Below are 20,071 nucleotides of genomic sequence, written 5' to 3'. Positions count from 1 at the left end.
ATTGAAATGGATTCTAACAATTAGATTGGATGTGTACTTTGGTGCAACTTGCTGTTATGGGACTAAAACCTTCAAAGAAATAATCAGGGCTTTCTACTTATTAATGTGTCAAGTACAGATGACTCATAATAATTGTGCTAATGGCCCAGGAGAAACCCAACATACTTCCTTTAATAGAAAGCCAGAGGGCATTTGAGGACTAGCTGGACTATACTGAATATATTTTCTGATAGGGATAAAATTAACTTGGTGGAGGGAGAAGGCCAATCTAATTTGGATTTAATAGGTGCAAATGAATTAATATGTGGCTTAATGAAACTAATATTGTGAATCAATTTGAATTCTAAATTAAATTTTCATAGGTAGTCCCAGGTGAAACTCTACACCAGGCTGTTTTCTACCAATAAAGTAAAGGAGATGGTACAGTAGGGTTCATGTGTCAGACCCAGACCACAATTTTCTTTGTGCAGAGTAATTTGAAGTGACAACATGGGTTTTATTTAAGAATATGAATGTTTAATAAGAATTGAAGACTTTGAGGTATCTTTGGGGTATTTGGTAGATGGAAGATTTTTACAGGTCCCCCCGGATCCATCCATCCAACTGCCCTGATCTGCACCTCCGAGAGCACTGTGTACCATGTTGCACATTGCACCTTTGTTTAATAAAGTGATAAGTCAGTGTCCTGGCATGTTGATATTAGGCAGGTAGGCTGTTCACCGTGTTCTCTCATGATATAGTAAGAAAAACACAAGTATCTATTTTAAGATATGTTAATATTTTCATTCCCTGAAATTATTTGAGATTCTAGAGTTTAAGGACCTGCACATAACTTGTGAAGCACTCCACCCTGCAGCACAACATCAACTTGTCACAAGGGAAGGAGAGGGAGTGAGAGAGAGAGAAAGCGCAATCGCTTAAATGAAAGCATCCCAAATGTTCACACAGAAAGAAACTGGAGACATGAAAAGGCAACACAACCACACACACACACACACTACAAATTAATAGTTCTCTTGTGACGCAGAGGCAGTTTGGAGAACAACTGCAACTGATGTTGTGCATGTGTGTGTCTGTGTGTCAGACAAAGATCTCTCTGTTTCATCAGCTGACAAATGTCACCATTGATGTCACAAATACCTCAGAGGGATATTTAAAACAGATCATCTAAACAGAATACATAAAGAGCACATTCTCTCTCTTTTCTTTAGTGCACACATACACTTATGCAAACCATGTCAAATTAGTGTCACCGATGACTGACCAGCTCACACAAAAGCACACATTAAGCTTGGATTTTCAGTAACACCAGTACTTGTGAGAGATTTGTCAACAGCCGATTCACCCAGTCAACATATTCAGTATAATCCCCAGCCTCCTAAAAGAGTTCCAGATAAAAGAGTAAAAACAAGGGGATTTATTTGTAGCCAGCGTGACCCCTTTAAAAAGCAACGGCAAGTTCATCTAGATCAGATACAGACCCCCTGCTGGAGGGAGGCTGGTAAGGGACATCTGCACAACTATACACACACATACCCCAACACAAAAGCACATAAAGCAAATAGTACAGATATTCACACTGTATCTGTGATTTGTTAGTGACCAAGAAAGAGACTGATATCCACTTAGCAACCATTATAAAAAATGACACACAGAGGCTTCAAAAGAGCCAGAAACAGTGTGTCTGCCTCTGCTGTAGCTATTCATAACAGAAGCCAGGAATAAACCAATCATTTGACTCTGGTGGCCAATTTTAGGCAGTGGTTTACAGGGGAGCAGGGAATGATATTTTGAAAACAAATTGGCAGGCCAAACCTATTACACAGTGGCATTTTTGTTGAACCACTTGAATTTACAGTTTTTGTGTAGTCTAACAAGCCTTCAGGAATAAAGTTCACTGAGCTCCACAGACTATAAACATCTAAGGCCACGTTCAGACTGCAGGCCAAAATGACCCAAATCAGATTTGTTTTGCTAATGTGAGACTCACATGTGATTTTTTTTTTTACAACAGTGTGAACAGCCCAAGTCACATGGGATGTGATTTTTTCCAGTTTGGATTTGTCCCGCTTTCATATGTGGTCCAAATCAGATACAGGTCAGATTTTTTGAAATGCAACCTCAGTCTGGACAGTCAGATCAGAATCCATGCGACTCTGACGTCACTTCAGAGTGACACAATTCTAACTGTCCAGGCGGAAACAGTAGAGAGAAAGGGTTGTAAGGCCTATATGTGCTGTACAGTACCAGATACTATAATTAATGCAATGAAAAGGATACAACATTTTGTAATTCAGGAGAATTGTGACCCCGGGAGGAAACTAGGAGTGGGCAATGGTAAACAGGAGTCTCCTGCTGCGTGTAAAGTCATATTACTATTTTAGTGTCCCATTCAGGCCATGGGCAGTTCACACTGGAGTCTGATATCGGCCACAAGGGGGGTGCCAAACAATTGATATAGCAATATATCGTTATACATTTTTCCATGATACTGTATCGATTTTCCAGCCCACCATATCGATATGTTTTTAAAAAACATTATAAATTGACGGTTAACTCAATGCTAGCATATAATGGGAATCTCCATTAACATGCTAATTCCCAGTGGCCTAAAATTACAGCTATCACTAGGTGGAGAAAGGGCAGCACAACACTGAGTCACTGAACAGTTATCAATATAATGTGATGTAGATTAGACTTAGGTGGTACAGAGCAATTTGTATTTTCAGTTAATTCAGTGAATTAGTATTTTTATGTTCCTTTTACAAATACATTTTTTTATAATAATTTTTCGTAGTTTTTCTGTAGTTCTGTCATTTTAATTTACAGACTGAAAACTGTGTGCTGCAGAATTGTGCTGTTTTCCAACAGTTTGGATTTGCGGCGAATAAATAGAGAAAATGCAACCTTTTCACAGGCATTTTGTATTCATAGTCAGATATCATAATTAGGGCTGCAGCTAACGATGATTTTAGTATTCCAAGCTTCGATAGATAATTTCAACGGTTCATCGATGTATTGTTTAAGAAGCACTTTTGCTTGCCCCCCCCCCCGTAACGGGATCAGCTGTGCTTTATAGGTGATAGATATTTACTAGTCCTACAGCAAACATCAGACCAACAACCAGACAGCTGCTTTACAAACACCAATATCACCCAGGTGCTACAGAAGCTATACTACAGGCTCTTGCAGGCTACACAACTTTTCACCGTGCTGTTCACACAACTTGCCGTCTTGAAGTCGTTGTGACGTTTACACTACGTGACTTATCGGTGACAGGGACACACACGCAATACACGAGCTGACAGCGGCTGTCACCCCATGTTGGCCTCCAATTTGGTCAAGAAAACACACGTGAAATGTGAAACAGGAAATGAGCGATCCTGCACATTAAACAGCCATTTGTTATTATAAAGATGGCAATTGTAAAGAATCTGGGTGATAGAATGGATTAGTACACGCAGGTAAGCAGGGATCGTCTGAGCTACAGAGAGAGCTGGAGGGGAGTTAAAAGGTGCAGCTCCCCGACACCCAGTTAACTCATGACTGTGAGGTTACAACTCGCGGTCCAAAAACGAGAACAACAAACACGCGTGTACATTTTCAGCTGAGGATTGCGGCTTACTTTGGCTAGCCTTCAACTACACAATCAATCATGATTTCAGCTAAACACTGAAGTTGCTGTTACTGTTACCTTGTCTGTGGTCAGCTGGCAGAACACCGGCTGCTTTCTGATAAGGTGCCGTCGTGCTGTTGCCGAGGCGACATAAGTTTCGTTTTACGGTGGATGGACAGTAACATTACAGAGTTGTTGTTTTCTTTAGCTTTTTTTCTTTCTTTCTATTTCTTTTTTCCTTCTTTGGACACTTTCTTCTTTGTCCCTTGCTATTTTCTCTTTCTTCCTCCACTTTGCAAGCAGCGCCATTAAACGTCGTGTTCACAGCGTAAACGCGATGTGCGAAAGTAATAAATGTCCCTGCGAAACACTGTGCTGTAAAATTACATGGATTAAACGAAGCATTGATGCAAAGAATTTGTGTCGAAGATTTTTATTTATTGATTTAATCGATAATGTATCATTTTAGGATTGTCTAGCAATATATCGATTATCGCAGAATTGCTGTAGCGTGACATTATCGGTATTATGAACATGTATGAGGCACCATTTAAAAAATAATGTGAACAGTCAATCAAAATCCGGATCTGGGCAAAACATCCGAAATGAGCATAAAGGCCTGCAGTGTGAACGTAGCCTAAGACACAGTCAACTCTTTAGGAAAGCACTGATTTGATTTTTTAATTGACACTTGACAGAAAGTAATCATGACACAATGTTGTTAAACATGTAAGACAGATAAAAAATATATTAATACGTAACATTTTGGCTTATGACAGTCTTCCACAATTTGCTAATTTAAGTTTTTGCAGACAAAAGTCCCCTTTTAATAGTACAAAATGTATTACACTTATTGTGAGAATGTGAAGTATGTTGTCACCACACAGCATCACACTCAAAATAGCCATAAAAATGCTTACTGCGGTAAAAACTAATATATGTCCTGAAAACACAGCCTTCTTGTTCGTGAAGCACTATGTTACAAGGACTCAAATGTTGATGCACTTTGCCCAGAAGGTTCAAGGACACTGATGGAAATTCCCCTTACTGACAAATGCAAACCGTGATATAGCGATTAGCTTAAGCTTGTTTTCTTGACAGTTAAATAATATGCTGAAGGACTTGAACCAATTAGTGCAAGAACTAAAAAAACATTTATTTAAAGCACGAAAGCAGAGTCTCACAGAACACTAGTGCTGCATCTACAAGTTATTTACTTCCTCGCTTTGTGAGTCGGGCCATTAGTGGTTAGGTACTGAGGACGTGGAGGAGGATGATTGATGGATTATCATCAGTGGAGGCCCAGCACAGTGGAAATTAGCCTGTCGTAACCTTTTCAACTGGCCCACTGAGGATACAGCACATGGGTTAGTAGAGACACACGGATCTGTAAACAACATGAAATTAGCCCATAAAAAAAAACATGGCCGTACATGTGGGTGTGCTTGTGCATCCACACACATGAAAGTGGTCAAGCCTATCTAACTACCCATCCATCCAACTGTAGCATTTATCTACAATATGTGCATTTATTTATCCAGTGACCCTATGAAATATTCATAACTGACATTGCTGTTTAGGGTAAAATATAAACAAAGCACAGTAGTAGGCAGAAGTATTGTTAAACTCACTGCCAGTGACATAACAGGCAATTGTAACTGGATAATACATTACATATGATGGAAAAGGGTGAGAAAGGAATGAAGTCTAGCTATGTAATTGTGTCAGTTTTTTCCCTGCTTTCATGATAGAAATCAAATGGAAGCAGAGACAAAAAGCTAGACACCTGTAGGGTTTCTATTACATTTACATTTGAGGAAGAAATGGCACTATATGCACAAGCACTACAAACACCCTACCACACACTCATACACACACACACACCCCAAGCAAACCATGTGAAATTGATACAATTAGAAGCACAGAGGGGCTCTGTTTAAGTGGTTGTGCAAATAGAGGGAGAGTATTCACACACACACACACACGCGCGCGCTGTAAACCGGAATGGCAGGGAAGCAGTAAAATTGAATTCAGAGTTAATATTTTATGAGTCATGTTCTCTGTTTGTGTGTCTGTATCCTACCCAGTGTTAATGGAGATGATTTCAATGAGAGGGTTCTTCCTGATCTTGGGCAGGTCCAGTCTAGCCCCTCCAAGCCTCCGGCCTCCGTCTTTCTTCTGACCCAAAAGACGAACTGAGTGGCCTGGAAACAAGAAACAAAATTTTAAGACATATTCCTTTTAAACTGAAACACACACACACATATATAATGTGTGTGTGTGTGTGTGTGTGTGTGTGTGTGTGTGTGTGTGTGTATATATATATATATGTATATATATGTATATGTATGTATATGTGTGTGTGTGTGTGTGTGTGTGTGTGTGTGTGTGTGTGTGTGTGTGTGTATATGTATCACTTCTTCTCATTAGTCTGTGTCCATAATACAGACTCAAATATACAGTACACACAAAAGCTCACCCGCACAGCTACATTTACATACAACCTTTCACCCACAAACGCAATTCAAAATATACAAAGCAAGCTTAGATTGCCAAACCAAAGCCTTCATTCAACTTATCTCATTTACTCAATGCGATGTTAGGGTGACACAGGTTCGGTAAGAGCAGCATATTGGATGTGGTACACAATGTGGTACAGGCAGGGTCAAAGGAGACAGAAGTTAACAGATCTGGCTGTGCAGGAAATGGCATAATAGAATAACCTCTGGCATCAGATGCATTTTAAATCAATTAAGGATGAACGTAAATACACAAAGAGGCAAGTAGGGCAAAAATATGTATTCTTGCTCAAATTAACTCCACTGATATTGCCTAAATAGTTGTTAATACAGTTAGAAACCATGAAGGAGAAGAAAGAAAAAGGGAATCTCCAAAATAAAGAGGACTATTTCACTCAAATCCTTTATACCAACTGCAAACTGTAACAACTCTAAAACTAGTATTACTTACAGATATCACAAATGGAAATCCATAGCTGTGTCTCAGCTAATAGCAAGTGATGTCTAGCCTTTGGTGCGCAGAAATGGGATGCAGTAGTCTCTCTTTTCCAACCATTTAATAGGCTACCAGCTAGAGGGGTGTGCGAGATGGAGGCGCTGAGGGATGGAATTGTCTTCCTGTTTTCATCCGCTTTACATGGGTCTCCTGGGAGGGTGGGCTCAGGGCAGGGAGCATGGCTATCAATTGGTAGATAAAAATGACAATCTGCCCCAAAGGAGGACAAAGAGCCAATCAGTGAGGCGTGACTGGTCGCAATATCCGAGTACAAGCAAGGAAATTAGAAAACTTCCCTTGTGGAAAACCGCTGGGACTTGGACTGAGTTCGGCCATGCTTTTTTTTTTAATAGTTAGCTATCTGTGTGTCCATCTTTGGTCATGAAACATGGATTTAAAATTCATGTGTGTTCTAATATGCTTCCCTCTGTGACCGTCGCTCTATCAGTTGAATGATCGATCAATTCATCCACACATCAGTTTCACAGTTTTAAACATTTTTATCAACTTCATTCATCAAATGTACTAATGAGAGAGAAGAGAATTAAGGAAATACCAGAGTTGATGGCAAAAAGATGTACACTAGCAGAAAAGGTCGACAGGTATTTTTTCTTCTTGATTATAATGTTCAAGGCCAAAATTTTAAACTCATTCAGCTGAGTTCCCCTTTCAAAAGCATGATAAATGTGTAGCCTTTTATTTGAAATGATTATACTGTCATGCATATCACTTTATCCAAATAACATTCGTTGAGTAGTAGATTTCATGACAAAATTAAACCCCAAACAATTTCACAGGGCATGAGAACCTAACCTACCAGATGTGAATAATAACAAGATAACACGATCTAATAAGTACTGCACCAATCACACTGGACGGTAAAAATGAAAACTAAAACTATACTTGTTTTCCCAAAGCATAAACCGAGAGGCTATCACAGAATGAGCCTAACCATAATAGCTTGCATGCAGAGGTTCAACAATGGACTTTGGCGCTCACATTTGGGAGATGTGCTGCTTCACTTGCTTAAAAAAAAAAAAGGCAAGACGGTAATTTATCTTACGGTTAGATTTCCAGATGTTTTTCCAAATTATGAGATTGTCCTTTCTTATGAGACTTGGACATTGTCATTCTCCACATATTCTGTGCCTCTAATACTGCACAGGACCCCTGTCAACGTGAGTGCCACCAAAGACTCAAGAAATAATTTCACTACCAGCATGGAATCGCTCCAGGAGTGTACCCAAAGCCAAATTCAATTTCAGGGCCTAGAGGACCATGCATGGGAAGCACAAAAAATAAAATAGCTAAGTTGAGTTGCTGAAGAAAACCAAAGAATGCTGCCCTATTTGTCATCTCAATTACAGAGTTTAGAGGGGCCAACTGCTGTGATGGGCAACCCCGCGTAGACACAGACACACACGCTGACACACATATCACCCTATACCACATTTTATTGTTACTGACTGCCCTCCTCCTTTCCCTCCTGTGTTTTCCCAATCTCTCTGTCCTTTGTTCTTTTCTCTCCTTCATAAATACAAACTGACATAAATCCTTCTATCCACTCATAATTGCCCCTTTCAACATGCTAGGGAAAAGGAGGGAGGGAAGGCACAAATAGATGGATGGATAGATGGATGGTTGGGTCATGATAGAAAAAAAAAATACATCACAGATGAAATGTGTACAGAGGAGCCAGATGGATGGTTGGATCAGAGAGGTAGGGAGTAAAAGATTGACCTGTTGACCTGTCTAATGTCTCATAAGTGGAGGGCCTTGATGTGTTCCCTGGTTGGACTGTAAAGCAGCAGCCAGGATCGGGTGATGGGGGCACAAAGGTGGCAGATGAGAAGGACAGGAGGGGTGTAGTGCTTGCCATTTATCCTCTCAACATAACAGGTCATTAGATATGTACGGCTGTCTTTGAAATGAAAACTGAATCAGTTTTGATGGGAAATATCTAAATCGATATCAAATGTGTTACTTCTTAAAGAAAACCTTCCAAAAAGAGCACTTCCTCTAAGAATCCATACGTGAGGCTTTGATGCATGACCATGACACACTCCTCCAGCGTTTGTCGTTTCCAGATGGGAGGTCACCGAGCATTAAAAGACACTGTTCAGAATACCTTCAGATTAATTAAATATATTAGGATCAACTTTTCTCTTTGCACCTGTACTTCATTTTCCTTCCTCCTGTCTAACTGTCTCTTTCTATTCAACAATGTCTTTATACTCCTGCTTTATTTTTTGAGCACCAATAAACAGAAACAGTTTGTTTACCCTGGTGAAATAAGGATCATGAGGTTATATGGATGCTATATAGCCTATGATCTGTAGCTAAGTAGATACATTAGTCTGTATAACCTTTCTTGCCCCCCCCCTCACACACACACCAAATCTAAACTGTTTCCAAAAGATAAAATAACATCAGGTGAAATGGTATCCGAGGCTATCATCTCACTGAGAGGAGATCAATATTAGGATGCCAATAAAGAAAAAAGACATCAAAACGCCCCTATAAAAAGAACAAGATACAGCAGTTACTTATTAATGGTGCAAAGATCAGACATCAGTGGAAGTGAGTGTTCCTTTAAGAGTGAAAACATTTTTTCTAGCCTCTGTGTGGGCTTCAGTATACATTTTCTCTCAATAAAAAAAGGTAAACATTCATTCTCAGTATTTTACTCTTCAACTAATCACTTGTTCTTGTGTTTTTGTTTATTGAGCATCACTAAGAGACATCAAATCTGGCTAGATGCCCTCGCATAAATGTGTATCCTGGAGTGTCATTTACAAATTTTTCATGAATCTGCCAGTTGTCTTAGAAAAGAAGATAAATCCAAAGCTCTATTTGTTTATTTGGATTAGCAAGCTTGTTGTGACAACCACCAAATCACTTTCACCGCACAGAGGCAAGCACCACAAGACTGGGCAGTAGTTGTAATGTGTATGTCTGTATAAATATAAAGTACTGTGTGCATGCTCAGCAACCTAACCTGAGGTAACTAAAGGATAAAAATGCCCTGCCATTTACAACAGGTATTAACTTGGGCTTTATGTTAGGTAGATGCACTATGATTAAAAGCAGTTTTACAGTAGTGAAGTATCCTTATGGAGTGAACACTGTTAAGTTCATACTGAGCCAGGATCCGAACTGAATAGATAGCCGCACACCTCAAGAGCCAAGCTCATAAAAGCATACCAGTACTCTTGTCATGTGGAAAACAGACCTGCAAGCAATTTCGGTGCAGCAAAAGTACTGCATCTATTAGCAGTTCATTGAAGTAAGTATTTTAGTAGCCATTACGAAAGGCAAATCCCCTAGCTTAAAGGTTTATGCCCAGGCCTCCGAGCTGAAATAACAGTTCTCAGTTTATACGAGGTCATAAAGAACTGTAATGATACTGGGGAAATTTGTTTCTATGGAGGGGGTGAAGGAGGGAGGAAAAAGGGAGGCGTGGAGGGCAGAAGATATGGAACAGGGCAGTGAGAAGGCAGACAGGAGGAGGAAGAAAGGAGGGAAGGGGATCAAAAGATTCTGATGAGTGGGGAGGAGGAAGAAAGGGAAGGAAAAAGGAAAGAATGAGCAAATCAAAGAGAAGAAAGGGGGAATAAAAGTCACAGTGTGTGTGTGTGTGTGTGTGTGTGTGTGTGTGTGCGTGCATGCGTGCGTGCAGGGTATAGGGTTGATGGCACATTGTAAAATTAAGCCTCAGTTCAGCTGTCCTTCATTAGAGTGAGGCCTGCAGTGTAAACTAGTCACTCATACACACACACACTGTAAACTCAATCTGTTCTTTATTAGAGAACAGCTGGGGGTGTATGACAGCTTGACTGGACACTCTCACACTGTAAACTCTGCCTGACCTTCATTAAACAGTTAAGTGCGGTGGTTCACTAACAATTTAAATGGATGACCTAATCACTGCCATGTGAGTCTGGCTCTCTGTCAGTGAGCGTCTCAGACAGAGAAGACCATTTAACTAGCTACTCAGACAGCAAGTCAGGATCTGAAGGCAACACCTGAAAGCGACTTTGCTTTAAAATACACTATGTCAATCTAAACCATTAATCTTATTGAGCAATGAAGTCAATAATATGTTGTGTATGCATTTTGTTTCAGGAAATGACCATTCTTTAACAATGTAAAAAAAAAAAGTTAATCAAATCATTCTGCTCTAAAATTATCACATTTTAAACACAAAGAACATACTCCTATAGCCCTTAGCACTTTTAATAATACTCAATTTTCTAATAAACACTCTAGATGGAGAGCTTGTACATTGTTGTTGACAATAATTGCTTAGAATAAAATGTTTTAACATGTTAATTGTGAGAAAACAGACAGAATAATTCAAAGTCATTATGATTTGATTATGTGCTCTTCTACCGGAAAGTGTAGCTTGCTCGACAGTCACGCCATTCTTAGTCCTTGTGTTCTGTCAATAAGTAGACAGACTATTTTACTGAAAATAATTCCTACATGGAGTTTATATACATACATATCCTATTCCAACAGCGAAACAGCTTTCAATCATTCATTAATTGATCAATGCATTGCTCTTTATTCGCTCATACAGTGGGGTGCTTTTGTGTGTATGTGTCTGTTAAAATACCTTTAACGGCCTCGTCCACTACTTCCACCACTCGATCAATCTGCTGGACCTGAAGTACAGACAGACACACATGGGAAAAGATGTTTATTGATGTTGAAGTCCATGTAGTCAAACAAAAGCTTGATATTGACTGCCAACAAAGACATCTGCTGATCCACATTTAAAACAAGGTGGCCATACAAATGTACACAAAGGCAGTATATGGAGTATGAACACGGACAAATGAGTACAAACGGATACAATCACACCAAGTTTCCTCCAACTAGGATTAAGTGGTATATATTTCCTAAATGCCACTAGGTGTCTGTGTAGCTTTAGCACCACATATTGACAGAGACACAGTCTGGCGGTAGGATTTCATGAAGTAGAAACAAGAGGCTGAGCAGGAAGAGGTACAGAGGCAGACTGGAGAATAAACAAATAGCACATCTTTAGATTATGAGAGAAAGATTAAAACTGAATCATGTTATGATAAAGCAAGAGAGTCATTCTCCTCATTGCCTCCTGCTGGGAAAATGCTGCATATCAGCAAAAGGGAACTCTGAAACACAACCAATTCATGCAGGGAAAATAGGAAAGAGCAGACTATTCGGATACTAAAAGGGCCAGAATATTCTACTCTAAGACTGAAAACAGCACTGCTTTTACAAATCTAGCATCCTTATACTATTACTTTGTAGAGGAAAGGGGGGTGAATGAGAGGAAGCAACATAGAAGGATGGAGAGGGATAAAGCAGCAAGAAGGGGGAGAAAATAATTTATCCTGACATTATTTGTCCTTGCATTCCTCCCAGCATCCCTTCCACCTCTAATTTGCTCACTTTCTCTATTCTTTGAGGTCCATGCTCTAGCCCTTGGCACCTGTTCTTAATGCCTCTAGGCCCATTATCCAGAGTTACCCTTCTTTCATAGATAGATAGATAGATAGATGGATAGACAGATATTTTTATGGATAAGGAAGTGAATGCAAAACCTTTTTAGTATTTAAGTTATAAGAAACCCAAGGAATCACTGCAACCCTGCTTATTTTTTTAAGCTGACTTGTCAATTTGTGTAACATAATTTGTGAGTAATCAGGTTAAATCATAAAACATCAGAAACTGCTCTCACAATATTCACTAATATAGCCCACCAACCCCCAAGGCTGAGAAGTCTGATGTTACGGATGTTTTTCATGTTTACAACATTGCTTACCGACTGCAATCCTGTAATTACCTAGGAAACACTGTGTACGTGTGTGTGTGGATGTGTGTGATGTGTCTCAGATATAGAATGTGACGTGTCTAGTTCAGAGACGCAAAACACTGTAGGCTTGCATGACTGATGCCTTATACACAATAAACTGTCATTGATTTCACAGCAGGAACAACAGAAATACACATAAAAGATGACACACAGGTCAATTAAACTGAATGGATTTAACAAAAGCCCTTTTTGTCTTTAACTACACCCCTTATCTAGCCGTTAGTGCAATCACTATATACAAATTTTGCGACTGGTTATTTGCATCTAATTTGCATAACCCACCAACTGTCACTGTCGTCGTGTGGTTGGTTGTAACTACCAAGGATACACAAGGGGAGTGCCTGCATACTCATATACCTTTGTCTTTGTTTGCTGTGGCGGTCCATGCTTGCGTCCATCTGTGTGTGTGTGTGTGTGTGTGTGTGTGTGTGTGTGTGTGTGTGTGTGTGTGTGTGTGTGTGTCAATGCATAATCCAATCTAGTCAAGACAATGAAAGGACCAACAGTAGTTAGCTTCCCAGATGTTTCTGCTTCCCCCTGAAGGCTATTGCATGTACAAGCCTGTTCATCTGAATGCAATTATATTATACATACGTGCCACTTGATTTGAATGTAATTATGTTACACGGTGGCATGTTTACTTAAATGGAATAACATTATTTATGGTAAATGATATTTAACGTAATGATTTGAGACACCTCCACCGTATCTTTAAAACAGTGGCAGTTAACAATGGACTTCAGATTGTTTGATTTATCTCTATTTTCAACAAAGCAGTTTTCTTTTTATGCAGGCAAATTAATTCAGCATTTGGTGAAATTAAGATCAAGGTTTTCTGTGGTGACCGAGAAGGCACAGCTTGGCTCTCTGTGAGCAAAGAGCGAACAAAAGAATGAATGCATAAATGATGCTTGACCAACTTATCTATGCTGGAATTATTTAGCTCTTCTAAACATGGAATAAATGTTTTTACGTGTGGTAAAGCACGTTTGCACATTGCTCAAATACAAGGAATATTTTAACAACTTGACATTGTTTATTTGTGTTGGATTGTCTGATGGATTTGTGTTTACATGAGTGCTTGCAAGACTGTTCTGACAACAATACCAAAATAACGTTCACCCTCAACAACACCCTGCAGTTTAAAAGATGTCAGTAGTACACTAAAGACTCAGTATGATTTTGCAGGGTCCTGGAAAGTAGCAGAAGATAGACACACTCTAATTGCAATGATTCAATGAGGAACACTCATTTAGCTGTTAAATAGTGATCACCTTGACACATCTTTTTAATTTCCTCCTGTGACTGCTGAAGTGAAACAAACAGAAAATTCAATACACTGTTTAAAAAATTAAGAGAACACTTAAATCACACTTCAGATCTTAATGAATGAGCTAGTTCAAAATCTTTACTGTACATTCAGTGCTCAACGTTAAACTTTTTTGCAACTGGCCCCACCGGCCAAAAAAAATTTTACTGTTAAAATTATAAAAAATAAAAAGGTTAACAAAACAATTTACTTTTAAAACAAAACATACTAACAGACTCAAATATTACGTGCTCTCCTGCTAAAATTATAAAAAATAAAAAGGTTAACAAAACAATTTACTTTTAAAACAAAACATACTAACAGACTCAAATATTACGTGCTCTCCTGCTGACAGCCATTTATGAAAAATGTACACAGAGCAGCGGACACGAGTCGCCTCTATCCTGATGAACAGTTTGCCATGGTAGCGACCGGTCAATTACAAGGTAGTCCTGTCCAGAAGCATACGCTGCATTATCGTCTATTTTCCCCTAAATAGGACAATAATATACTAAACGAACATCATGCTGTGTTGAAGACTTGAAACTAGCGACTGCGACTATAAACTCATTTAAAAGTTTTTACCGAGTTAATAAATCATCTGAGAAGTAGCAACATTTTACCATTATTTCTAATAGAACTACTACTACTACTACTTTGCCCTATTGCCAAACAGGTCATGCTGAATGATGTTGCAGGCAGTATACCGTTCACACAGCGTCTCCAAACTCTATCATGTCTGTCACATGTGCTCAGTGTGAACCTGCTCTTATCTGTGAAGACAACAGGGGAACAATGGCGGACCTGCCAAATCTGGTGTTTACTGGCGAATGCCAATCGAGCTGCACATTGGTGAGTTGTGAGCAAAGATCACACAGCAGGACGTCGGGCCCGCATCCTTATTCTGACAGTTTGGTCAGAAACTTGCACAACAGTAGCCCGCTGGAGGTCATTTTGTAGGGCTCTGGCAGTACTCCTGATGTTCCTACTAACACAAAGGAGCAGACACTGTTGTCTGTGACCACTGCCTACACAACCATTCCCTTTTTGGGGGTTGTCTAGTAGTTGCCTGTCCAGCACACCTGTTGTAACTTCCATTCGCACCAAAGCAGGTGACGCTGATTAACAATCTCTTATGTTTTCCCTTAATTTTTGAGCAGTGTAATTGTTCCATATCACATACAGTCATTCAAACCAGTACCTCAGAGTAAATGTAATAGCTCAGGGACTGCAATCCAAAATAACAAACAATCCTGTTGTTACAGCTGCATATTTCTGACTTCCCTGATTTTAGCGGCAGAACCTTCTCTGTTGTTTGTTGGCTCTATGTTATCTGCACCCCTCTGTTCTCTCATTTCACTGCCTCAATACTACAAAACAACTGGAGGTGCAGACTGTCGATTGCCACTTTCAAATAAAAGGCATTTGAAAAGCCAGTTTTTGGTGAAGGCCCAAAGCAATAAGGTCTTCACATCATTCACTTGACCCTTCCTACCGCTGTCTTTCTCCACACATCAGACATCCCCATAGTATAAAGGTTAACATACTCGATCTTTCTACACTGATGGGAAGTATTATGCATGTGGAGGACGAGACTGTACATCTACTAAGAAAACTGGGCAATTACATTTATGCAAGAAGAACATAAAAGGACTTTTGGGATTTGACCTTCTTTAGCGTAGAGCCTAGACACTAGACCATGTACAGTGTATGGGTTAGTGTCTACGGGGCGAGCACTATCTCAAGTGAGAATTTTTAGCAATATTAAAGCTGACTATTAAAGAAGTAGAGCTGGGGTGACTCACCAACATCATTGATTATGAAAATATGTCGATTTGCATAACCATTGTGCAAATAGACATATTTTCGTAATCGATTTGCAAGTGATTATTTTACTGCGTAGGTATATTACACCAGTGGTGAAATAAATCCATGTCGTACTTAAGTAAAAATACTTATTTTCCAGTTAAGGGAAAGAGTTTTCATTCAGTGATTAAATCCACGTCACAGCAATCCTTTTGAATTTGACATCCAATATTTTTCTGATCTATCAAATAGGGTTTATTATTTATTTTTGTTATTATTATTATTATCATTATCATCATCATCGCACATCAATGAGGTGGAATGCTTGAAGAAAATATTTAATTATTAATTAGACAAGTTCTTGATATTTATTTTGGATAAATGAACTGTTATATTAATCGGGTATTACATTTATGGTGGAATGTAATTATTGTTTCTTTAATCAATCTAAAAAATATATTGTTAGGTGCAGCCCTAAGAAGTTCAGATTGGCTGGTTGCTAGCATTCTTCAGCAGCTGTGGGAGCTAACTGTACCATAAAACATGTAACAGACAGAGTAGTAATTTAATGTCAGTCCTCTATTGTCTTTCAACCTTGTTCAAATGAAGCACCGAGGTTACTGATTTGCTAAAGACAATTCAATTTAGTGTTAAAACTCTTATCAATCAATAACAATGACAATCAATGTGGACTATAAAATAGCATCAATGCTATTTGTGTCACTGTTATGTTATTTGTTGCTTATTTCGTTACCTTTGTCCTCTTTGCACTTCAAATACATTACACTTCCTTTATTCCTTTTCAACTGTGTCAGGACCGTTCTCCACGACTCCTATCTGATACTTTTTTTGTAACCCCCCTTCCATATTCCTCAGATTATCCTATAATAAAAGTAAGCCAAAGCACACACATACCCCAATGATGCTGAGTCCTTTGAGGTAGTCCATCCGTGGCTGGGCCTGGGGAACACAACCTGCTACTACCACCTTTTTATCCTGTTCCTGGGCTTTTCTATTCAAACAAATGCAAAGAGAAACATATAAGAGGGAATTAACATTAGTAGATAATAATGAATTTTTTCACAATTCCAGCAAAATGTGTTTGGTTTAACCAAGAGAACAAAAAATTATGGTACAAAAAGACAGCTAGCACCACACCAGCACACTGCGGTCCCACGGTTGTCTCAAAACTTTTGGTCAACCTTATATTCAAATAGTTCTGGACTGTCTGACAAATGCATTTAAAGCTACCCCATGTGAACATGTGTGCGCAGGTAATATTGGAAACTTCACTATAACATTTCTAAAGCAATTGCAATGCTTAATGAAGATATACTGGATTGACTGCAATGGACATCTCTCTCTCTCTGTCATATAAAAATGCCCAAGAAGCAATATAAATTAGATGCTGACTGGATTTGCCATAATCTGTATTGTGGAAATAAGTAACAAAGCCAGTTCGTTGCCCCATAAAGTAGCACACGTCTATGTCAGTAATGGTCTGTGTTACAGTGGGACACCTTGTTACCTGACTGTGAAAGTTTCCTACCACAAGGAGAACTTTAGTTTTGTTTCAGCATGTAAGCTATTCCCTTCTGAAATGTCCATGAGAGCATGGAGAAGAATGTACTTAAGGTAATTCCCACAGCACAAATTTGGTTTGTTATGTCCACTATATCAAACAGAGGTATTAAAATTTGGATTAAGTTGAAAACTATTAACTCTGTTTTACTTGCGTGTCGATTAACTGTCACATCACAATGTCTCATAAATCATTTGTAGTAGCTTTGATCAACAAACAATGTGATCATCCATCAGCCCATACCTCTCTAGAATTGAATCTCTTCTATTGTATCATGTTGTCCTGTGTTGTAAGCTCGAAGAACTGACAACAAAGGTGAATTCTAGAAGATGGGCAACCTAGGTTTTTGAATAGCCATAGTATAATTAGCATTGTGTCATGTCATATTTTAACTTTAATAAACACAATTGCTAGAGCTATGCCACTCAGAGATAGAAAAAAGATTTTAGGAGAAAGAGGTGGTTGGTAGAGGAGCATGAGAACAGTAATGCAAGTCACTAGCAAGATAAACTTGATAAACTTAGCCCCTTATATGGTCATGGCCCATGTTAGCACAGACTCACCCTATGTGACGTCCTTCTAGCTGTGTAATCCCCTTGGAGCCAGCCGAAGGGATATGCACATTTAGGGCCAGATTTACTAAAGGTTTGCATGAGTAAAAATGTGTGCAAACTTGATATCATCAGAAAACACGTAAGCTCGTCTACTAACACGGAGAATGACGTCTTCCAAAAGTGTAAGATAACACCTGTTGTTCATTTACTACTTTTGCCTTAATGAATATGCAATTTGGGGTGCAATTTTATTGTGCAAAGTAATGGGAGGGTAACATGCAAATACTTTATTTACTACACACAGTGTGATCTAACAAGTCTAAAAGCAATTTAATGTGAGTGCAACATCATCTGTATTTAATACGTTTGAAAGAGAGTTGGCTGCTCTTATGGTTGTGAGAAGGAGACATAGGCGTAATGAAAGAAGACATGGAGAAACTAAAATTAGATAATAACATTCAAAATCCAATATATAGAAATAAAAAAAAAATGCTGGCATTTCCTCGCATCTGGGTCATTTCAGCATAATGTATCTTTTTCTGCTGTGGTTTCCCAAAGTAGTTTTTCAGGTGTGCTGTCCTAAGTACTTAGTGTAATCTTAGGGAGGATGGGCAGGTACATACGATTTCCACATATTCGGGACGCACTGAATGAAAAAGAAACAAGGTTTTTACGCAGTGGCTGCTTTCTCTCCCAACTCTCCATGGCCGAAACCATTGAAACACTAAACAATCATTTAAACACTGCCACCTCCATTGTGTTTGCACGCAATAATTCTTACTTGAACATCCATAACAGGTACTACAATAACATGTAATATATTTTAGAATGCACACAGAATTTAGTACTCTTTATTCGGGATGTCAGAAAAGCTGGCCCTTAGTCTAATCTGGTAAAATGGGATCTGCTATGCTGTACATCATGTAATTAATACAACTTGTTCAATCATAGCACAATACATTATATGCACCGGTGTGTGCATGTGGAAGGGTGTGAGAGGAGTGACAGAAAAAGTGACCAACGTACTGTACGGCACAGCCCATGTCTAAAAAAAGAGCCAGTACAACATGATAGAAGACATGAAACATGAAATTCACAACATTGTTTTTCCTGACAAAACAGGTCACCATGACATCGGATGAGAGAAAAACATATCCAAGCCAAAACTGGGGATTTAGAACACTGTGGTGTGCATTTACAACATTCATGAAAAGCTGGACACAGCGTGATGTGGTCAATGGCAAGAGCGTAGGCACTGATAAGGTATTTTACAATGACTTATTATTAGAAATGAAAAGTAGCACTAAGAATCCCATTTTCAGGATGATTTGATTTACAACAGCCTGGAGTAAAATAGTGTAGCAAACCACGAGGACTATGTGTGTATGTGTTTATCTGTGTGTGTGTGTGTGTGTGTGTGTGTGTGTGTGTGTGTGTGTGTGTGTCTCTTTCTGTCACCTCCAGTTGGGAGCGGTGAGATTTGAGACACTCTGTCTGACAGACAAAAAGCTTTTGGAAGAGCCATGCAGACCCATCCATGAATTTTTAATAATGAAGCTTCCTGACAGCTGGGGCAAGAGAGGAGGGTGGCAGAGTGAGGTAGGAATAGTGACAGGAGGACAGAGGAGGTGCATTGAAAGTGGATACAAATTGTCAGTTGTGTTTTAATTCATACTATGTGTTCTAAAACCGAACAAAGAGAGATAGTGATGGAGGTGGTTTGTGAGAATGCAGTGTGAGGAGGGGGAAAAGGTGAAGGGAGACAACTCATTTCAAAGCAAGCTTACATTGCCATGTGAATGAGGAAAGGGAGGGATAGATGACAGCTAAAGTTGGCGAGAGATGAGTGGAGGAATGAAGGGAAGAGACATAAAGGCAGAAATGGGAGTGGTTTTTATGATTATTTTGAGCTGTTTGTATTCAGGGTTATTTTAGTGACTCTTCTCATCTTTATTCCCAATCTAACTGTTTATTGGCATACGAGTGTTGGGCAGGTAACAACAAATTACTTAAGATGCCAAAAAAGATGAAACATGAAGAAAGATAAAAGCCTGTTATGATGCCACACTACAGACAAAACTGTTTCAACAGCACATTCAGAGAAACTGCACTTCCATTGATCTTCCGAAATGCACATTTGTATTGTGCAAGTAAATTCACTGGTTTCATCCACTGACCTTTTACCTTTATTATAGAAGGCAATGAATATAATCCACAGCGATGTGACTGTCTTTTCTGATGTAAACAGACCTTGAAAACAGACAGCGGGATGGAGGAATGCAGCAACAGAATATCTCATGATTCCAGTTATTAATAGATAGACAGA

General features: G+C 39.1%; 1 protein-coding gene across 2 annotated transcripts in view; it reads right to left on the bottom strand.

Moving 5' to 3' along the window:
• The window catches only part of cdkal1 (CDK5 regulatory subunit associated protein 1-like 1), a 287,599-nt gene that overhangs the window by 188,481 nt on the left and 79,047 nt on the right, over window positions 1-20,071 (bottom strand). For both annotated transcript variants that reach the window (XM_038711895.1, XM_038711896.1), the window contains 3 exons: window positions 16,525-16,621; window positions 11,250-11,298; window positions 5,700-5,820 (listed from right to left, as the gene is read on the bottom strand). In XM_038711895.1, coding sequence (XP_038567823.1) covers window positions 5,700-5,820; window positions 11,250-11,298; window positions 16,525-16,621 — 267 coding nt within the window. The remainder of the gene's footprint in view (window positions 1-5,699; window positions 5,821-11,249; window positions 11,299-16,524; window positions 16,622-20,071) is intronic.

Source organism: Micropterus salmoides, unplaced genomic scaffold, assembly GCF_014851395.1.
Source record: "Micropterus salmoides isolate LMB-PRFRI ecotype aquatic unplaced genomic scaffold, ASM1485139v1 Ms_hic_scaffold_11, whole genome shotgun sequence".
In the NCBI taxonomy this organism is placed as follows: Eukaryota; Metazoa; Chordata; class Actinopteri; order Centrarchiformes; family Centrarchidae; genus Micropterus; species Micropterus salmoides.
The sequence above is the reverse complement of the archived record's forward strand: the minus strand, read 5'-3'. Positions and strand labels throughout refer to the sequence as shown.